This window comes from Pteropus alecto, unplaced genomic scaffold, assembly GCF_000325575.1.
Source record: "Pteropus alecto unplaced genomic scaffold, ASM32557v1 scaffold3, whole genome shotgun sequence".
Classification (NCBI taxonomy): domain Eukaryota; kingdom Metazoa; phylum Chordata; class Mammalia; order Chiroptera; family Pteropodidae; genus Pteropus; species Pteropus alecto.
The window spans coordinates 8,485,701-8,506,917 of record NW_006442484.1 but is presented as its reverse complement, the minus strand read 5'-3'; the positions used below and the strand labels follow the sequence as shown (position 1 = coordinate 8,506,917).

The window sequence follows — 21,217 nt, the reverse complement described above, 5'->3', positions numbered from 1 at the left end:
GTTATGACAAGTTAAAGCAGAAATCCTTTCTGGACCAGAGAGATTCAGAGACTACTAGGAGGGAAACTTGTCCCCAGGGCCCCATAAAAAAGTGTTTTTACTATGTGTGGAATGATTCTCTGCTGATTGTGTTCCTATAGGGGAAAAAATTCCTCTAAATGTGGATTTAGGTTATACTGTCCTTAAATTTTTTTTCAGTTGTTCTTTAGGAGTGTGTCTGTGTGTATCTTTTTGTTCACACAAGCATTCTTGTTCAAGAATTTAAGCATCTACGGTTAGGAGCAAAGTGTAACTGGGACAGCAGCAGAAAGGAAGCTATGGTGTCTCTTCATTTCATACTTTTTCTCAAACTTCACACCAGGCATCATTGCAGATTGAATAGCTCTGACTTCAAGAAACGTACGTACCACTTTGGGAGGTGTTGTTTAGGTGAGGAGAGGGACTAACATAAGACCTTAGGAGCAACATTTGTTTTTGAGGGGAGTAGATATTCTGAGGGCTAAACCTCCCAAAAATGGCTAGGATGTGAGAAGTGAGGAATTGAGGCTAGAAATCCTGTGAGGTGAGAAATCCTCAAGGGCCCTCACATGGAGGAAGGTGATTAACCTTGCAGTATGGAATAGCCATATCCAGCACCCGCTGGTTTTCTCTGTGTGATTCCTTTAAAGAATATTGGTTATTCCTTGGAGAACAAGGTTCAGAGGACCGTGCCCATACTGAGGAACTTTCTCTGGGTAATCCCAGGAAGGGAAGCTAGTAGGACTAAGAAGACTTCCTGCAGTCAAGATGAGAGGGAAGATGCCAGCTAGAGAGAGACATCGATGTCGGTGGCTCTCAGCTGCAGTGATTTTGTCCACCAGGGGACATATGGCAATGTCTGGAGACATTTTTGATTGTTACAGCTGGAGAGTTCTACTGGCATCTTGTGGGTAGAGGTCAAAGATGCCACTAAACATCCTATGATGCACAGGACAGCCCCCATAACAAAGAATTATCTAGCCCCAAATGTCAGTAGTGCTTAAGAAACTCTGACCTAGATGGAATTAGTAAATGCATTTAGATGTTCATATGCAAATATAATAAAAGCTGAATCTCTAAAATCTTAATCATGTTGATTTTAAAAGAAAAGATTGTCTGGCAAAAGACAACACAAGACGTATTTATCGAGTGCTTGTCAGGTTTTGTTCTAGGTTCTGGCGTCCTAGCAATCAATAGGACACATCTCATCTTCATGGAATTTATGTCCTGGTTGGGAGAGTAGACCCTTAAGAATCATGTATTTTTTAGATCATAATTATAATAATAGCTCTTGTGAATTAACTCACTTAATCCTCCCAGCAACCTATGAGATATGTGCTACTATAATCCTCATTTTATAAGACACTGAGGCACATAGAGGTATGCAGCTTGACCAAGGTCCCAGGGATGGCAGTTAGATCCAGTCTGACTTCTTTATAGCATTTAAAATTGCTCTTATCGTCCAACAGGCTTTAGAGCTTACCTAGCTATGTGATTTTGGTAGCATAATTTCATTTCTCTTGCTTCTTCCTTCATGTGTAGAATGGGAGTAATAAAAGTATCTCATAAGGTTGTGAAATGAAATGTATTAATTTATATAAAATGCTTAGAACAGTGCTTGGCATACAGTGAGGGTTAATAAATTATGTAAGAGACATGGAAATAGATAGATGGCTGAGAACCTACCTACTTTAAACAGGTGATTCTCAAAGTGTGGTGGCTGAACCAGCAGCATCAGCATCACCTGAGAGCTTATTAGAAATGCAGACTATTGGCCCCCAGCTCAGACCTAATTTTGGGAACAGAGCCCAGAAATCTGTGTTTTTACAAGCTCTCCAGGTGACTAATGTATGTTGAAGTTTGAGAACTAATGAATTGGACCATTCTGAAGCGGTGAGGTTTGAGCTGTGACACAAGAGTTCTTCTCAACCCTGTCCTAACTTCCTTCCTGACTATAAAAAAATTTTTTTTCCAGTTTTTTTGAAACTTTATTTCTTCGTCTTTCTTCTTCGTCGTCTTCGTCGTCTTCGTCTTCGTCTTCCTCCTTCCTCCTCCTCCTTTCTTCTTCTTCTTCTTCTTCTTCTTCTTCTTCTTCTTCTTCTTCTTCTTCTTCTTCTTCTTCTTCTTCTTCTTCTTCTTCTTCTTCTTCTTCTTCTTTCTTCTTCTTCTTCTTCTTCTTCTTCTTCTTCTTCTTCTTCTTCTTCTTCTTCTTCTTCTTCTTCTTCTTCTTCTTCTTCTTCTTTTTCTTTCTTTCTTTCTTCTTCTTTTTTGCTGCCTTTTGACTCCTACTTGGCTTAATGCTTAGCAGATCTCTTCTCCTCACTTCTGTGATCAGTGTTTAAATCCTAAAACACTCAGCTGTTCTCCATCTTCAGTGAGCTGGGTCTTGGTTCTCTTCATAGCTTTCTCTATTCATTCATTGATTCATTCATTCACTCATTCAGACTGGCAGCTGTATTGAGCCATGGCAGGCACTGTGTAGATGCAAGGAGGAGGAGCAGAGGAGAAGCCCAGCCATACCCTCAGTGACACTGCCATCTAAAGAAGAGACAGAAATGTGCCCCTGTCTCAGGACAGGCATCAGGAACCAGCCCACGCAAGGGTACCAGGTGAGTCTGGGGTGGTGCAGAGGTGGAGATCAGGACCAGTTTCTCAAAGGAGGTAACACTTGGTTTGAGACTTCCTGAACCAATAGAAAAAAAAGCCTGATAAAATTATTTGAAAAATCATCTGTAAGTATACAAGGGAAATTATATCAAAGAATGAATGCTTCTTAATAACAACGAGAAAAAGATAATCATGGGAGATACATGGAGTCCTAAGAGAAATAGAAGAATCAGCTGACTAAAGATGATAAAACGTTCTACCTATGTTTTCTTTAAAAAGCAAAAAGGGGACAAACCAGAAGTGAACGAACTACCAGTCAACGTTGGGCACTTCCTGACCGTTCTCTGCTGGTGTCTTTGTTTTGCTGCTGTTCTTCTTCTTTTGCCTCCAAGCCTTTGCTCACTCTCCTCCTCCTGCCGAGTATGCCCTGCCGCCTCTTGCCCCACCTCTGCTGGTGAAAATGTTCCCCACCTTTTAATGTCTGTTTCAAAAACTACCTCCCTCAAGAGGCCTTCTCTGTTCCTCCTCACTGGAGGTGATTTCTCTCCCCCAGAAAGACCAGAAAACTTTGTTTATACTTCTAATCAGCTCTTGGCACGTGTGCTGCATTCTGGTTATCAGACAGATTTTGTTCTCTGGCGGAGGCAAGGTCCTCAGGACAACATCTTGCCTGCTGTTGTACCATCATGTCCTGCCCTTGACAATCAGGGCCAGGCCTCACTGGACAGGATCTCACACAGCATGGAGATGAGAAGGCCAGTCACCACCTCCCGTTACATCATACAGAGTGACTCCAGAAGAATTCCAAAATTTTAAATCTATTCATAAACTTTAATAACAGAAATTAAGGGTGGGAAAGCAATTTATAATTACTGAGTAAATTAAGGACATTGATGGAGACTGTTCTACTGTATCAAAGAAAAATTTATTCAACAAAATGTAACAGAATAAAATGCAAAGAGAAGAATGTCAGAGAAAAATTATGTGGACAAACATATTGATGCAAATATATTAAAATTGGTCAATATTTATAACATCAGTACCTAGATTCTTGTATGAAGTAGTTAAAAGGGGATGAAAAGCTTCTACACAAGGATATATAGATAATAAGTCATTTCGTGGCAAAATAAAGGCTTTAGCTATTGAAAAATGCAAAGTAAAACAATTAACTGTTAAAGTGTACAGCTGAAACATTGGATTTCGTTAACCAATGTCACCATAAAAATCATAAATAAATAAATAAATAAATAAATAAATAAATAAATAAATAAAAATACATCATTATATATCAATTAAACATTTTTTTCTAATCACAAAAAATTGATTTTGGCAAGGCTGTCAGTCTTGTTTCTCCAAAGCCAGGGCAAGAGAATGGTGACTCCATTAAATTTCTCTGAGGTGCAATTTAGAAATATGTAAAAGAAACAATCACACTGTTTCTACATTTTAACTCAGCTATTAAATTTGGGAGAATATGTATCAAGGAATCATCCCCAAAGGGAAAAAGAATTCTACTAATTTTAATGTTAAAAATCAGCAAACCAAATGTCTGTCAGGTGCTGTGCAGGGCCTGGGATTTTACCCTACTTGTAAGCTAACAAGCTACCCTGTTACTGTTTCACAGATGCTGTCGCAGGACATGAGACTCTTGAACGAGAGTGAAGGACTTTATTCCTCTGGGCAAAAGCTGTAGCCAGAGCTCAATGTTCGTCTCAATCCTATGGGGGTGACAGCGAAGGCTGGCGATGGATACCTGCACAGGCAGTGTGCTGTGTTACAGGAAGGGAACACTGAGCTTGGGAGATTCACCAATTCTATAGTAAGTGCAGGCAAGTTTGCTCTTTGCCTAGGGAAGAGGTTACCTCATCCTTTCAGGTCACTCACTACAAACACAACTTTGAGAAATTGCCTGGGTGATTAGCAGTCAGGGCATTATATTCTTGGAGCTCAGGGCCCATGGCTCACTTCTCCCAACAATGCCTAATTTAGTCATTCAACAAATCCATTCAAATGTATTGAGACACCTTCTTTGTGCCTGGCACAGAACTAGATGTATGAATGCAGACAGTAGTGAAAAAAAGAAACCCTGCCTGAGAAGAGCTTACATTTGTGTGCAGAAGGCAGGTAACGGACAGAAATTAAATAAATAACATGACGTCACTTCTGTGAAGTGTTGTGAAAACAGAGAACAGTGGGATAGAGAATGCCTTTAGAAAGAGTGACTGAGTGTGTAGACCCAATGGTCAGGGAAAGCCTGCCTGAGACGGTGACACTGGAGCAAAGACCAGAATGAAGTAAGTGAATGAGCCATGCCTATCTGAGGGAGGAGGGAACAGCACACACTAAAGTCCCAAGAATGGAATGTGCTTGTTCTGTTGAAGAAACGGGGACACCAGGGTGGCTGGAGTGCAGCAAGCGGGAGGAGAGTTTGAATGAGGGTAGAAGACTTGTAATTAGGACAGTATGGTTTTGTAAAGTGAGAAACACACACTTTTTATATAAAACAATTTCTATAAAAGAGTTAAATAAAAACAATCAGACCGAACCCCCAGCCCAGTGTGTGCAGGGCAGCTTGGTGTCATGAATAAATGTGAGACAGGAGGCCCCATGGAGATGAGTTCCAGCTTTCAGTCACGAGGCAAGTCAACACCTCTCATTGTTTCTGATCCGCAAATGGGAATGATGTCTAAAAAGGTACAGGTAAGATCAAGTGAATAAAATGCATGAAAGTGTTTTCTTGTTACAAATATTTGAGATTGAAACTGTAAAAACATGATCTATATCAAAAATCACACAAGAACTGAATGTAAGGTTTAAACTAGAAGTTCAAAATAGTAACAGTAGTCATTATTTATTCAACACTTAACTCCACACTATTGGTTTTACCTAACTATAATTTTATAATAATCTTCCGACAGGTATAATTATCCTAATTTTTTAAGTGAGGAAACTGAGGGTTGGAAAGTCTAAGTTGTTCAAAGTTTTTCACCTAATAAACAGTACAACATAAAAAAGTACCTATGAAGAGAATTTATAGCAACATAAAAGGGTTAAGAGAAATATGCAAAATAAAAAATTGATTTTAGGCATGAAAAATATGTATGGTTAGGAGCAAAAACAGGAGAATAAAAGCATGTCATGCATCTGACTAGTGCGATGTGAATGCTTTTACATCTTTGATACTATTCGTTTTTGTTCTATTTGTCCAATCAAATGGGGAGACAATTATTGTGAAATTATTTCAAAGGCTAGTCACCATTTTCCTTTAAAGGACTATCTTCATCATGTCGATTTGTTCAAAATTGTCCAAATTCCAGCTTCCTTCATGATCAAGTCCAAACCCTGCTGCTCCCTGGCATTTATACCCTGCATGTTCATGTTCCTCTCTTGCTGGCTTTTTGATTCAGCCATTCAAATTCCCAGCAGGTCCAACCTTCCCTTCACCTTGTGTAGGTAGCTAGACCCTGCTTAGCTTGTTCAGGGTGGCATGGCCGTAGACCATGGACGGTGGCTCCACTGGGGCACAAACCCAGGACCTTCTGCATGTAAAGCAGACATGCTAACCACTACACTATGGAACCACATCCCTGTATGTATTTTTATTTTGATTTCTTTGCACGTTGCTTTTTATGCCCCATAAGTGTGCAACCAAGTCCGTGTGTGTAAGAATTGCCATACACAATGCAGAAAGCAGAAAGTACCTACTGTGTTAATGGAGGAGGAAGTGAGAGCAAAGAAGGACGTTCTTGGAATGTCTATCTAGCAGGGTCCAGATCCTCAAAGATTTCCTCAAGTGCCAGGGATGGGACTGTTCAAGGGAAGAAACTTCCTCCACTTGCTGCAGCCTAGGAGGCCTTTCCAAAAAGAGTGTATCTCTCTTCGGGAGGACTCAGAGTACATTGCCCACTCAGCTCTCCTGAGCGCACTGCTTAGCCTGAGGCTGTTGTTCCTATAGTAAGAAGCCAGTGGATGACTGCCTGTCTTTTACCCTAACAAGAGGTGGACCAGTGTGGGCTCTGTGTTCTTTATGTTTCTATTCGACTACCAGAAACAGAAGTAATGCAGCTTTAGGCTGATTTAATTATGATTGAACTATTTTTTAAGTGTAAGAGACTGAAAATGGCGGGCCAGGTGAATTGCACCTTTCTAATTGGTTTCTACCCTTGTCCAAGGGTAAACAAAAAATAACCAGCTTTAACCTGAAGATGATGATCTGGAAGACATATAATATAGTCAGGAATGTTAGCCACGGCAAAAGGGGGTGGGGTGGGAGGTGCAGGCAGAGATATGATGGGGCAGGGTGAGGGATGGGCGAAGAGGTGGTAAACGACCCCAGGCTTCTGCCGAACTGCTCAGAGACTCTTTCTTTCTGAATAGTGCCAGAGAGTGAACGTCGCAAGGCACCAGGTAGCCCTCGCTAGGCATTAGAGCTAAGAGTGAAGCAGCCGGATGGAGCTGCCGTTAAGGAGCTTCCTGTTTTATAAACCCCAACACCTGAATCTCCTTTTTCAGGTTTACAGTAGAATCCAGATTCGAGGAAGGCAGAACCCCTCTGTCCTGGCCCCTCTGTTTCCCATGATCAGCCAGGACTGTCTGAGGGTTCGCGAAGGTGGCGGCTACGGAATTGCTACGCGAATGTGAACCTCCTCTCTCAACTCCTGCAGTTAAGGTGTCCTCCGCATGACGGAGGCGCGGAGACCCGCAGGACAGCGTCAAGGCCGGGCTTCTGTTGGCAGCGTCTCCAAATCACTCGCGCCCACGCCACCTCGCTGCAGCCCAGCTCCAGCTGCAGCCCAGCTCCAGCCGCCGCAGGGGTGGGCCTGGGGGCATCACTCCAAGCCCCCCCGCCCCCGTATCGCCCCCTCCCACCGCGCGCGGACTCCAGGCTGAGCCTAGGAATTCCCAGCCGTAGGGCAGCTGGTTCGGGGACGCCGAGAAGTGGGAGGCACTGACGCGCTGAGAGGAGGGGGACTCCTGAGGGTCTCACTCTTATTTTCCTCCATTGGAAAAGAGGTCCACGAGGGCTCCGGGAAGAGGCTCCAAAGTGGGGCTGAGGCACAAGGAGGTACCAGGGTCGGGCGACTTGAACTGCTCGCTGTCCTCTCCAGGCAAGCAGTGAGCCCTCCACGCCCCCGCGCGCCCAGTCCACGCTGAACCCCAGGGCTGTGCGTGCGTCGCCCGCGGGGGTTCCAGGATCCCGCGCGCCGTGCGCCATGGAAGCCGCTAACCTCTCGGTGGCCGCCGCTGGCGTCACCCTTACCCTGGGACCTGAGGCCTGCAGCAGCAGCCCAAGCCCTGGCAGAGTCGTCGAGTCGACCCCAGGCGGCGCTGCCCTGCCTGGCCGAGAGCCGCCTCTCTCCGTCTTCATGGTGCTAGTGGTGACGCTGTTGGTGCTGCTGATTGCGGCCACTTTCCTGTGGAACCTGTTGGTTCTGGTCACTATCCTGCGAGTCCGCGCCTTCCATCGTGTGCCGCATAACTTGGTGGCCTCGACGGCCGTGTCGGACGTACTAGTCGCCTCGCTGGTGATGCCGCTGAGCCTAGTGAGCGAGCTGTCGGACGGGCGACGTTGGCGCCTGGGCCGGAGCCTGTGCCACGTGTGGATCTGCTTCGACGTACTGTGCTGCACCGCTAGCATCTGGAACGTGGCGGCCATCGCCCTGGACCGTTACTGGACTATCACGCGCCACCTTCAGTACACGCTGCGCACCCGCCGCCGCGCCTCTGCGCTCATGATCGCGCTCACCTGGGCGCTCTCTGCGCTCATCGCCCTGGCGCCGCTGCTCTTTGGCTGGGGGGAGGCCTACGACGCTGGGCTCCAGCGCTGCCAGGTGAGCCAGGAACCTTCTTACGCCGTCTTCCCCACCTGTGGCGCCTTCTACCTGCCGCTTAGCGTGGTGCTGTTTGTCTACTGGAAGATCTACAAAGCGGCTAAGTTTCGCTTCGGCCGCCGTTGCCGCGGGGCTGTGCTGCCGTTGCCCGCCACCGTACAGGTGAGGGGCGGGCTGCGGAGTGGGGGTTTGAGAAGGCGGGAGAGGAGGCGGCTTGGTGAAAGGGAGAGTTGGCGGCGGAAGCTGGCGAACGTGGGGTGCGCGCGGAAAGGTTGGTCACCAGCGCACCTGGAGCGCACGCGGAGGGGGTTATCACTTGCAACCCGCCCGCGCGCGCGCGCGAAGGGTCCGCCACTGCGTACCTGGAGCGCGCCCGGAAAGGGATTTCAGCACCTTCACACTAGGGATGAAACTGACACCCCGAACCACGATGCTGAAGGTGGCTTGCAGGGGTGGCGTTTCTAGGTAGTGGTGAGGGCATGTCTGATCTGCTGCACTCTGTTGCTTTTCCCCTGGAGCGATTGTGTCAGTGTGAGTCCTGCAGCCGCCCACATCCCAGTCCCGGCTAGACCAAGCAAGCGGCGCTGCGGTGGGCTGGGAATTCGTCCCTCAGATGAGCAAATTCCTGTGACCATTCACTCCTTATTTTCTGGTGCCACTGCATCCTAGTCCATCCTCCACGTTCCAGAGACTATGATCCCCAACTCTGCTGGCCAGCACCCTGCCAAGGTGGGGAAATGAGGATAAAATATAATTCAAACATCACTTTTCTTTCATCATCCTAACTTCCGGGCACCGCTCTAGTGACATTGGAACGATAGATCCCAGTGTTCAGATCCCAGCTTGAGACTCTGGGGCAGTTGCTTCGTTTCTGTGGGCTTCTTTTCCTCATTTTTAACAAGTTAATTCTTGCTTCATAGGGCCTTTGGTGAGGATTACATGAGCTAAATAATGTGAAGCACCTAGCACAGTGCCTGGCACAGAGGGACAGAGCTGGCTAAAGTAAGAAGATCAACAGGGCCTCAGGGGGGCATTATATAATGGGTTAAATATAACCTTGGAAATGAATGAGTTGGAAGAGCCTGCATTTGGCAGAACTTACTTACTTACTTACTTACTTACTATTTAGAACTTACCTTGATTGTATTTAAAATCTAGGCTTTCTACCTTTTGTCTAGACCCTAATAGATGTCAGCTTCTTCATCCCGGAAGCCCCAAATTTCCCTTTGGGGGAGGGGGTCTCAGGCTCACAGTTATGAATAATAACAGGACTTATTGTCTTTTTCCAAAAACCATATATGGACCAAGGAAGTGGAGCATGAGTGAAGAAAAAATGAGGGTAAGTTTCTTGTTAGTTTTAATTTTGGAAAGTTAACTCACGCTACTCAAATATATGTTTTAAAAAGCAGGCTTTCTTCCTTTCATTAAATGGTAGAGGAATTTTGTAGCATAAAATAGAAATGTCAAGACCATGACTGAAAAGTATCGTTAGGGGAGCACTTTATTCAAAATTAATGTTGTTCTTCAAAAGATGACTTGGAAATGCCTGAGGTGTTTATAGTTGTTGTTTTTTTTTTTTCTGATTATTGAGGTAGGATTGATTTTTAATAGCTACATCACTCCAATGTGCACCAAGGCGAATCATTATGAAATGGACATCAGCTTGCCAAACCTGAGTTTAGTGTTCATTTTTGACAGATCCCATTCAGGCAGGTGATACAAAGATGATGTGACTGAGCAGGAGCCTAGCCGATCCACCCACTGGTAGGGAGAAAGAGCTCTGGGAGGCAGGGGCAGTGCTGTGATCTAGCCAGTCACTGTCAGTGGACCTGGGGCAAGCCCCTTCCTTACTTTGGGCTGCAAGTTTTCTTTTCTGACACACAACATTGGTCTAAGTCATGGCTAAGGGTCTTGAATTCTATGCTGCTGAGATTGTAGATGAGTTGGTGTTCGAGAGCATCCTGCTTCTTTAGCTCCAGCAAGCTCTCACTCAAACTCCTGGGTAATGTTGCTGAGTTTATTTCACCCTCACTCAGTGCGGCCCTCTTGTATAGCTCTCCTCCAGGCAGTAACTCATGGATCTGGGACACTTGTCGTCTTTTAGCTATGCTGTTTTGAACATGTGGCTCCTAAGGTTGCTGTAGAGATACAGTAGTTCCTGCTTATCTGCAGTTTTGCTTTTCACGGTTTCAGTTACCTAAGGTCAACTGCCGTCTGAAAATATTACATGGAAAGTTCCAGAAATAAACAATTCATAAGTTTTAAATTATGTGCCGTTCTTAGTGGTGTGATGAAATCTTACGCCACCCCGCTCCACCCTACCTGGAACGTGAATCATCCCTTTGTCCAGCGTATCCACACTGTAGACATCCCGACCCATTAGTCAGTAGTAACCATCCCTGTTAGCAGATCAACTGTCATGATGTCACAGTCCTTGTGTTAAGTCACCCTTATTTTACTGACTAGTGGCCTCCAAGTGTAAGAGTAGTGATGCTGGCAATTCAGAATGCCAAAGAGAAGCTGTAAAGTGCTTCCTTTAAGTGAATCTTCACTTAATGTCATCAATAGATTCTTCGACTTTAAGCAAAATGACATATAAGGAAATCAATTTTACCATAGGCTAATTTATATCAACAGGAGTTAAGTGCCTATAGCATTTCATCAACATTGTAATGAAATGACATTTAACGAACTAAAGTTGTTTAAGGACCTGCTCTGTAGGAACAAATGTAATATACACAGTGTTTGGTACTCTCTGAGGTTTCAAGCATCCAGTGGGGGTCTTGGAATGTATCCCTCTCCAATAAGGGGGGAATACTTATAGCAGCTTTTAACTGCCTTGGCCCTGAAGTAGACACATGTCACTTCTGTTCACAGTCCATTGGTGAGCCACTGGCTGTGAAATCTAGGGGAGCACTAACTATCTTTGCCACACAGTCCTCATTTTATAGACGATATAAAACTAAGGTGCCATAAAGTTAGTTCATCCAAGACCATATACAGTTGTTGGGTGGAGAAGCTGAAGTTTGTTCCAGATTTAAAGTCATTGCTCTTTTCATTACATTTTCATTACTCTGTGCTGTCTCCAGGAACTTCAGAGTGCTGTCCTACTGCTCACAGGATCTCACCTTCATAGGAATGAGGAAGGCAGTCGTATCCCAGTCATGGTGGGTCATGGGGATCAGGATCTCAAAACTGTGCACGTGAACTCTCCTTTCCAGGAGAGCTGAACACAGCTGAGTACAGAGTCACTGCTTGCTTCTCTCAGGAAACAGGGTTAATTCCTAGCCTGCTATCCTTTCTTTCAACCTCTCAGGCTGAGCATCACCTATTCATTATTTGGCTTTTAAAATAGAACATCAAAATTTTTTTCTTTTCAATTGTTTGATTGCTGTACACAAGTCAATGTAGGCACAGCAGGTGCAGTGCTTCTCAGGGCCCATGGAAATGGTCTAATTTTAATTTCTTTTAAAACTAAAAGACAAATGAATATAATAGTAATGAGTATATAATAAAGGATCCCGATTCGATTATATTAGTCTTTATAATAACATGGTTATAAAATATAAATTTTAATACTTTTTAATGGAGGGAGGGGCCCATGGAGGCACAGATGCTTAGGGCTCCTGAATGTTATCACATAGCTCTGGCTAATAGCCTTCACTCAGTCACTCAATCAATACACGTGCTGGGAAACAGTGTGCACAGTGGTTAAGAGCACGGGATTTGGAACCAAGGAGACCTGGAGTTTGATTCCTTTTGTGCCACTTATTAGCACTTTAGCCAAGTGATTTAATCTAAATCTGCATTTCCCTGTAGGTAAAGTGGAAATATGGCCATCTACCTCATAATATTCCTGTGAAGAATAAATGAGATAACAGTGTACATGGAGGATCTAAAATGGTAAACTATAAATGATAGCTGCTATATTATTTTCATTATTTTTTAAATTCCTCTTACAAGTTATAAATTATATTATTGTATTTCTCTTACTGCTGTTACTATCTAAGTGGATTAGTTATTTATTGTGTGTGTAATAAATTAGCCAAAGTTTAGTTGGCTTAAAGCAACAAGCCTGTATTGACTCTCAGTTCTGTGGGCCGGACATTGGGAATGGTGTACGTAGCTGGGGGTTCTAGCCCAAGGCCTCCAGTGGCTGCAGCCAAGATGTTCCAAGACATTGGGGCAGCAGACATTCCAAGGCTTGACTGGGGCTGGAGACTCTGCTTCCAAGATGGCTCATTCTCATATGGCTGTTGGCAGGAGGCCTCCATAGGACTGCTTGAGTATTGTCACATGGCAGCAGCTGGCTTCCCCTAGTCCAAGACTGAAGTGAGGAGAACGTGCAGTGCCCCTTATGACCTCGTCCCAGAGGCTACATAAGATCACTTCCCTTATAGTTTATTTATTAGAAGTGTGTCACTACCTCCAGCCCACACTCCAGCTTTGGGACAAGTGTCAGTGAACTAATGGACAGATTTTAACATCACAATAAGATATTTAGATGGTGTGCAAAATTACTTGATTGACTTTTACTGATCCATGTAGCAGGCAATGTGGTTGCCTCAGGTTTTCAAAGAATGAGCAAGCAAAGTTTCTGCTCTCCAGGGATTAATTTTAGTAGATCACAATTATAGAATAATAAATGCAATAAAGTCTCATAGGTGCTCTGCTGGAAGTCTGTCCAGAGTACAGTGGTGTCGAAAGACTGAATAGTGAATGGGAAAGCACTTTGTAAGCTGTAAAGGGCAAAATAGATGGATAGTGTTGAGCTAGAGGGTTGGTAACAACATGGATCGGAGTTTCAGATAATGTTATATTACAAAATATTTGACTTTCTAGGCCAACCTTCTATATTAGCATTAGCAAGTGTTGTAAATGTGCAGTACATAAGCCCTGAGCAACCTGAAATATGTACAGAGCCCTTTATGCTTTTGCCACTTGTCTGTTTGTCAGCTGGTGGGCTTGTGGATGGAACTGCATTTGAGACCTGGGTTCAGTCAGAGCTCAGACATGGGAAGAGGGCAGAAGAAAGTCACTGTTCTCATTCTGATTCTGTTAAAAGAACTGCGGGGTCAAGCACATTCCCACGCCAGCCAGACTGCAGTTATTTAACTCTAGAAAATTAAATTTAATGAAACAAATTGTATCAGTGGTAACAAAACATCCGGCTCATGGTTTGATTCTTTTAAGATTGGCACCTACTTGAGAGTATGCAGAAGTTCTTGGGCGCACCAAGGAGCGCTTGCATTGCACTTTCAGAAACATCCCTGGCCTTCCCTCTCTATGAACTTCTTGCTTGTTCCTTTTACATCGTTATGTTCATCCTACCTCTTTACCTCTTTTCTTTCCGATTAGTTTGTTGGGGAAGAGTGGAGGGGGGAGATGTGAACAAATGTGTAGGGATTGTGTGTTTTCACTGATGACCTTGAGACGAGCTACTTCTTAAATGTGTGTAGTTCTTGGACAAGACTGAGCTTGTCAGTGGAAGAATGAGACCCAAACTCCATGGTTCTTGACTTTCTGGCAGGTCAAAGAATTCCTTGAATGTTGAAGAAAGCTTTGGAATTGCTGCCCAGAAAAGTATGTAGGAGCTTGCCTGCCCAGTTTGCATGGGGCTCTCCTTGAAGCCCTTGCTAGAGAGCGATGTTCAGCCTTTCTTCCCCACTGGCTCTCCTGAGGGATGGGACCATCACATCCAGTGTAGTAGTAATTGGGGCTCTCTGGGGAAGGGCAGTGGTCCTCACGGAGGCCCATCGGAACACTGAGGCTGGACAGCGCATGTGCAAAAGGCAAAACCTCCCCTCCCTCCATTCCACCCTCCTCCTGTATCAAGAATGTCTGGCCTGGGAATCCAGGGACCTGAGGGCAAAACTCTCGCCTCAACGGAAGACCTTCCATTGGCATCCAGTTGTAAAAGGGGAAATTACTGTAGATCTGATGATATTGGAACTACAAACACGAATGCAGCCTAACTTTAATCAACACACTTGATTACATTTCCCCTCCTCAGCATTAACTGCAGTAGGTCCTTAGCCATTCCAGGGTGGCTAAACTCCCAAGAAAAAATCCATGTTTTCCAAATACAAGAATGATAGCAATTATACCTTATGCATGATCGTACCCAAGAGCTTAGCAAAATTATAATCTGTTGTATATATAATTACACCGCAGGGAAAATTAATTTTCTTCAAGCCTAGCAGTGTTCTGCTTTTATTTTTGACAAGAAAATTTCTTATTTTCTTGGTTTATTTTGCACAAGAGAAGCAGCTGAGAAAATTTTCTGTTCTAGTTTGTCAGACAAGCTAGACAGCTTCTGTTTACTTTGAGGGGCTATTTTGGTTAGTTATCTCTTTAAAGTGCTCTGGAGAAATGAGACTTGGATCTTAGTGATCTCAGTAAACCTTGGGCAGAGAGAATGGAGCCCCAGGTATTCCAAGTCCTGACCTGCCAAGGTCTGGTTAGAAACAGGGAATTACAGTTATAATCCAGATTGCCTTCAAGCAAAATTAGAAGTCTCTCAATATCCGCTCTATTCCCTTGGATGTTGTAGGGTTTAATTAGCCACTAGGATTAGTGCGGTTGCCCTGACACCAGCCTTGTAAGAGTCTCGCCATACTGGATGCCTGACCTGTGTGGTCACAGTGCAAACTGGTAGGTTCCACGAGTGATTAGGAACCGTTATTCTTTCTGCTTTCCTTTTCTATTTCTTATTAGGATGTTTATCTGACTTTAGAGGATTATAAATGTTTATAGGTTCCTTCTGTGGCAGCTGGAGTTTTTCTCAGAAGAGAGGGAAGGGACAGGGGGACACAAACCTGACATTAATGAGGCCCTATTATGTATTACGTCTCACTGTGACTCTCACAGTAAGCTTATGATATAGCTAAGGTTCTTCATGGTTAGAAATGTAGGAATGAGGGCTTAGATTGAAATCCTGTCTAATCACTAACTTGATCTGAGCCATGCTTCCCTCATTCCTTCCTTACCTGGTTGCTGTCATAACTAAGATGGAGTGTGGAATCACCTAGCCACGTACTAGACATATGTCAAAGAAGAAAGATGGAGGAACTCAGGGATGGCCCCAGAGCTGGTTGTTAGGGGGCCTGGAGATTGCCCAGGAAGCCACAGATGTCGGTTCTGAAAGCATCCCAAGCATTAATATGATCTTTAAAACAGGTTCTGTGGGAGCCCATTCAGATTGATCGCTTTTACTTAAGGTGCAGAATAACACGTAGGGCATGAGAGTGTGGTCTTGGCTTCATATTAGCCAAGTTTGATTTCCAGCTCTAACAATAAGCAAACCCATTTCTTGGAGTGTTTTCTCAACAGTAAAATAGAGGTAATAATAATAATATTACCTTAAAGGTTTGGTATGGGAATGAATGAGTCATTCATGACCAGCATAGTGTTTGTTTTACAGTAGCTTCTTGGGCATTGTTCTTCTTCACGTCTTTTAGTTTTCTATTAGATGTTGCCTTTCAAACGAAAAAAGCCAAATGAGTCCGTCTCCTAGCAAGCCAGAATCATCCCTGATTGAATAATTATCTTTGAGTCTGTTTCTGGAAACACTGTCTTTCCAGTATCACTCTGCACAAGGTGTAGCAGGCTCAGGTGAAAAGCTGTGGACACAGGCTTCTAGCAAACAGATACCTTGGTGGAGCACAGGTGGACTCTGCTAAATGCTGTACTGGTGGAGCCTGAGGAGTTTAAAACCTCTTTAATCAGTGAACTTGCCTTTTCCATTTCTCTTCCCCTAGGATTCTTTCAACTGAATTTACCCCATTTCTTCACTTCAGTAGCATAACAAGGATTTGGGATTTGCATTACCCAGTAGAGGTACTCACGTGCCTGGGAGGCCATTTAGGTCAGCAGAGAAATGACTGGAAAAGTGCCCATCGATGAGCTTAGTAGGAAAAAAACCAAGTACCTTCCACTTCCTCTCATGCTCTGATAATATTTTTCCCTCCTGACAACATACTGTTAAATATTCATGAGGTGATTTCAGGATGCCAGGTTCGATCGTTCAGATTTCCTTTGGTGACTTGATGGTGGTCTGCTCTGAGAGAACTAGTTGGTATTATTGGGAAAAGGAGAAAGGTGACATGCAATACCCACCTGTCTGTGGGAGGACTGGGAAACCTGGGAACGGATCTGGATGCCCCCTGAGGGTGCATGTTTGCCAAGCCAGGCCTTTAGGAGGGCGCAGAGGGGCAAGAGGAGAGGGACATGCTGTTTGTTCTATTGCTGAAATCACTTGCCTTTTTATTTTTCCTCTCCAAATGGCAGGTGCAGGATGCTGGGTGTCCACTCACAAAGAACTCTGCTTTGTCCACATATTCATGATGTTTTCAGGTCCATTTAGTTAGTAATAAATAGAGGTGGGGGTGATGGGGGAAGTAGCAGAACACAACAGATTTGAAGGCAGACTGAAGAGTCCTGGGAATGCCTAAGTCAGGCCACCTGCTCAGCTTTGGCTCCGGTGGCCCATGTGACAAAAGATGAGTGAATGTGCATGGACACTGTAAAGTGCCCCACAGTTGTGTGGCTGTCCCGATAGCTGCTTCCAGTCATGTCTAACTAGACACAACCCTTGCCTGGGAGCCTCTTGTCTGTGTGTGTTCAGTGGCATTTATGGCCCTGCCTGGCAGCATTCCAAAAAGGAAGAGAAATACAGATTTTCTGTTGTAATGATCAATCATTAATTCAGCAGCTATATCCTGGGCACCTAGCAAGTGCTGCTGCCAGACAGATAGTGTACAAGGGAGAGACAGCCAGTCCCCACCCTCCTTCAGCTTGGACCCGATATCACACCCATAAGCACACAAATCCCTGCAAGAGGAGAACATAGCACCGAACAGGGAGATGTGATTGAACTTAGAGGGTAGGAAGGCCACACAGAGGGTTGATCACTCTTATGCTGAGACCCGAGAGGTAGAGTTAACCACAAGATGGCAGTGAGGGGGTGGAGCGTGTGCCAGAGGCTCTTTCAGTGGTAGCTAATTATTACCACAAAAGCATTTATAGTTTGTTTTTTGAAGCTAGGCAATACAGAATTATTCCATAATTTATACTGAATCCATTTAACACAGTAATTGTACAATTTCTTGCATTATTGTTCATGTGCTGCCTCCCAGCTGTGAACTTTGTGAGGGGTAGGCCTGGGTCCTTTCTATTCAGGGTCCTAGTCCCAGCCCCAAGCCCATGCCATGAATGAGTAGATGGGCCTGGGGTTTTGCTGGGCACACAACACACATTCCCAATTCATCTTCACGACACCTTATGACAGGTGGAGGGGACTCTGATCACTTAGCTTCATAGATGGAGGAATAGTCTGTGGAGCTGGGACTCAAGCCTGGGTGTGATGCCAAGGTGCCCCCACTCGTAATTGGCTTCTTTATATCATTATTGGACATATGGAGACTGCTACTCTCACTCCCTGAAGAACCTTCAGATCTTATTCTAACCTAGTTTCAGGAACCTTTTCGCCTAATATTTTTTGATGAATTATGGTATAAATGCATCTTGAGTGAGGCTGCCAAGGAGGTGGTGGCCAAGGCCGGAGTAGCCTCATAGCACTTTACTTATCCAGTGTTGTTTTATTTTTGAATTCCATGTTTCTTCTTTCCAGGTGAAGGAGGCACCTCAGGAGGCTGAGATGGTGTTCACGGCACGTCGCCCAACGCTGGCTTTCCAGGAGAGAAGGGACTCGTGGCGGGAGCAGAAGGAGAAGCGGGCGGCCCTGATGGTGGGCATCCTCATTGGTGTGTTTGTGCTGTGCTGGATCCCCTTCTTCCTGGCAGAGCTCATCAGCCCCCTCTGTGCATGCAACCTGCCCCCCATCTGGAAAAGCGTATTCCTGTGGCTTGGGTACTCCAACTCTTTCTTCAATCCCCTGATTTACACAGCTTTTAACAAAAACTACAACAATGCCTTCAAAAGCCTCTTCACCAAGCAGAGATGAACAGGGCTTGGAGAGACATGCACAGAGAGTTGTGGCAAGGGACCTGTATCCCTCCCATCGCCAGTCCTCCTGGAGTCACCCTCCATGGCTGAGCATAAATGTCCTTGAGAGCCATAGCACTGGGCCTGGACTGCAGGAGCAGAAGCGTCAAAGGCTCTCAAGGAAGACAGCAAATGTGTGACACGCGTGCAATTATGCCCTCAACCTGTGTGTGTGGCAGACATTGCTAATTGATCATGGCACATTTCCCCATCAAGCAGGAACTCTGCTTCGGAATCCTTTCCAGATAGCACTTCAGGGAGTTACTGCTAATTGGTTAGAATTGACACAGAGTGGAAGCTGATTTGCCTTTCCTTCATCTAATACCATACTCCTCAGAGAGGGTCTCAGCCTGCTTTGTGGTCCACTCAGGAGCGTGTCTCCTTTGTGAAACAGACCTTCCCAACCCTTTATCCACCGGATTCAACTTATCTTTCCCGACTTCCAAGGCAGTATATCCGGTTTTGCAAGATGAGGAACATCTGAAGTTTTGTTTTCAAAAAAGTGTTCAGTGAAACCCCTATCTACTGTGTCAGACTTTCACAGAAGAGGTTTGGTAATTTATATACTAAGTTCTCTAGAGACCTTTTTTTTTTGTCTGTGAAAAACTGCTGGATGCTTAGGTTGCTCTTTAGACCAATTAAATTGGCATTTCTGGGGGTGAGACGCAGGCGGCAGTGCTTTTTAAGGCTCTGCGAGTGATTCCAGTGTGCAGCTGGCATTGAGAATCCCTGGTGAGGTCTTTCCTCTGCTTCTGTACCACGAGGGAGAGCAGCTGTGGGCATTTCCCCATTACTTCACCATCATGACTTATGTGTGATAAAAATACTTTCGAAGCATTTATTTCTAGGCTCAGTATCATTCATGCGTGTGTATATACATGTATATTATCCATCAATCTATCATTTACACTCCCCCACCCCACACACGTGTCATTCAGGTGGGGCAAATGCCTGTCGTGGAACTCGAAAATGCCACCAACAAAACTCCTCCCCAAACTGCCATGGTGAATCTTGGCCTTCCTGATATTATGTGTGTACGTATGTAGGAATCCAAGGGCCTGGACAAAGGGAACGCCGGGACTAAGTCATCTCGGCCACAGCCTATCTAACTTTGAAGATGGGCGGGCTGCCTGCTGATTAGGCTTTTGAATTTACACAGAACAGTCCACTCCACCATTGGCTCACCTGATGTCTGAGGTATGGAGACATTCTGTAAGCTGACTGACAACCTGGAGGAAGTGGTGCCAGTAGGAACATAATTCTCAATTAAATGGCCTTATCAGTTATATATCATTGTGTTCTAAGGGCTATAGCTCAAGCTCAGGGCTATTTTTAAGAGGACTACTTATTGACCACCCACCATGTGCAGCTATTGTACCAGGTACTGGCCATAAGGGGGTTAGATACCCGTGGGTAAACCAATTCTTGGCAAATAGAAATATGATTTCCTGTGACTGTTTTAGAACAGCCGTCATGATTCCTCTCCTGGAGCTAGACACATTGCCGCCCAAGCTGGACAAAATCAGAATGCTGCTAAGGAAAGGGGTGGGGCAGGGAGCACAGGATAGTTACAGCTTCCGGAGAATGTGAACAGCTTCCCCCTGGACCATGGCTTGGAGGTACCATCTCCATCTTTTGGACCCCAACAGCCAGAACAGGGGCTTACCATGATCCTCATGCAACCGAGGCAACCCTGCAGCAGCCCTGGTCTGTTCCCAGGAAGTGGCCACTTCACAGTCCCCTTCCAGCCCTCTCTCCCTCTCCCTCCCCATCATCCCAACACACACAACTGGAGCAGAACCATCTTCACTGCTTCATCTCCCCAAAGCTGAGGGAGATGAAGAGGCCAGCCCTCTTTTCACTTCCCTATTTTCCCCGAGACTCAAGGAGAATTTAACTATTTTCGGCTCAAGGGCTTTAAATTCCTAAGGAAAGCAGATTTACTAAACAAAAATCTTTTTTTTTAAAAAAGGAAACCAAATTAAAATTAAAATTTTTATTTTTTGAATCGATAATACATGTACATGGTACAAAATTCAAAAGGTATAAAAGGTATACAGTGAAAAATAATCCCCACCCCTCTTCCCAGACATAACCAAGGCCGCCAGGTTTCCTGTGTATCCTCCCAGAGATGTCCTAGGCATATGCACAGATGTGTTCAATATATACTTGTGTGTGTGTAGGTACACATACACATATATACCCACAAACACACATTTTTCTCCCTCTCCTTCCTTTTTTTAAAAACACTGGCATACTATGAACCTCTTTTCTCCACCCACCTAACCATGCATCCTGGGGATCATTCCATGGCAGTACCTACAGAGTGGCTCTGTTCTTTTAGTCTTCCATTGTATATGGATTCACCATAATTTACTTAACCACTGCCCTATGTTGGTGGTAGATTCCAACTTTTTGCTATTACAAATAGTGCTGCAATGAAAATCCTTGTACGTAGAAAAAATTCTTAGAAGTAGCATTGCTGGCTTGAAAGGTTTGAGCAGTCACACTTTTGAGAGATATTGTCCAACTGCCCTCCAAGGAGGCTGTACAATTCATACTTCTGCCAACATTGTATCCAGCTGCTTCTTTCCACTTCTTGGTTTCATTTGGCTGAGTCGTTTCAACCAGTCAAATTAACCTTTAGATTCATGATATACTTTGAGCCAAAACATACTCATAATCTATCACTGACATCAGTGTGCTCCCCTCATCCACACCCCTTCCCCATGGGAAAACATCTGTAAAAGGTAATT

General features: G+C 44.7%; 1 protein-coding gene across 1 annotated transcript; it reads left to right on the top strand.

Annotated features, from left to right (window-relative positions):
* The first annotated feature begins 7,838 nt into the window (after positions 1-7,838).
* On the top strand, positions 7,839-18,420 carry LOC102881925 (5-hydroxytryptamine receptor 5B). Its single transcript, XM_006921016.1, has 2 exons — positions 7,839-8,618; positions 18,088-18,420. Exons 1-2 carry the CDS (start codon positions 7,839-7,841, stop codon positions 18,418-18,420), a joined length of 1,113 nt encoding a protein of 370 aa, XP_006921078.1.
* Positions 18,421-21,217: the final 2,797 nt, after the last annotated feature.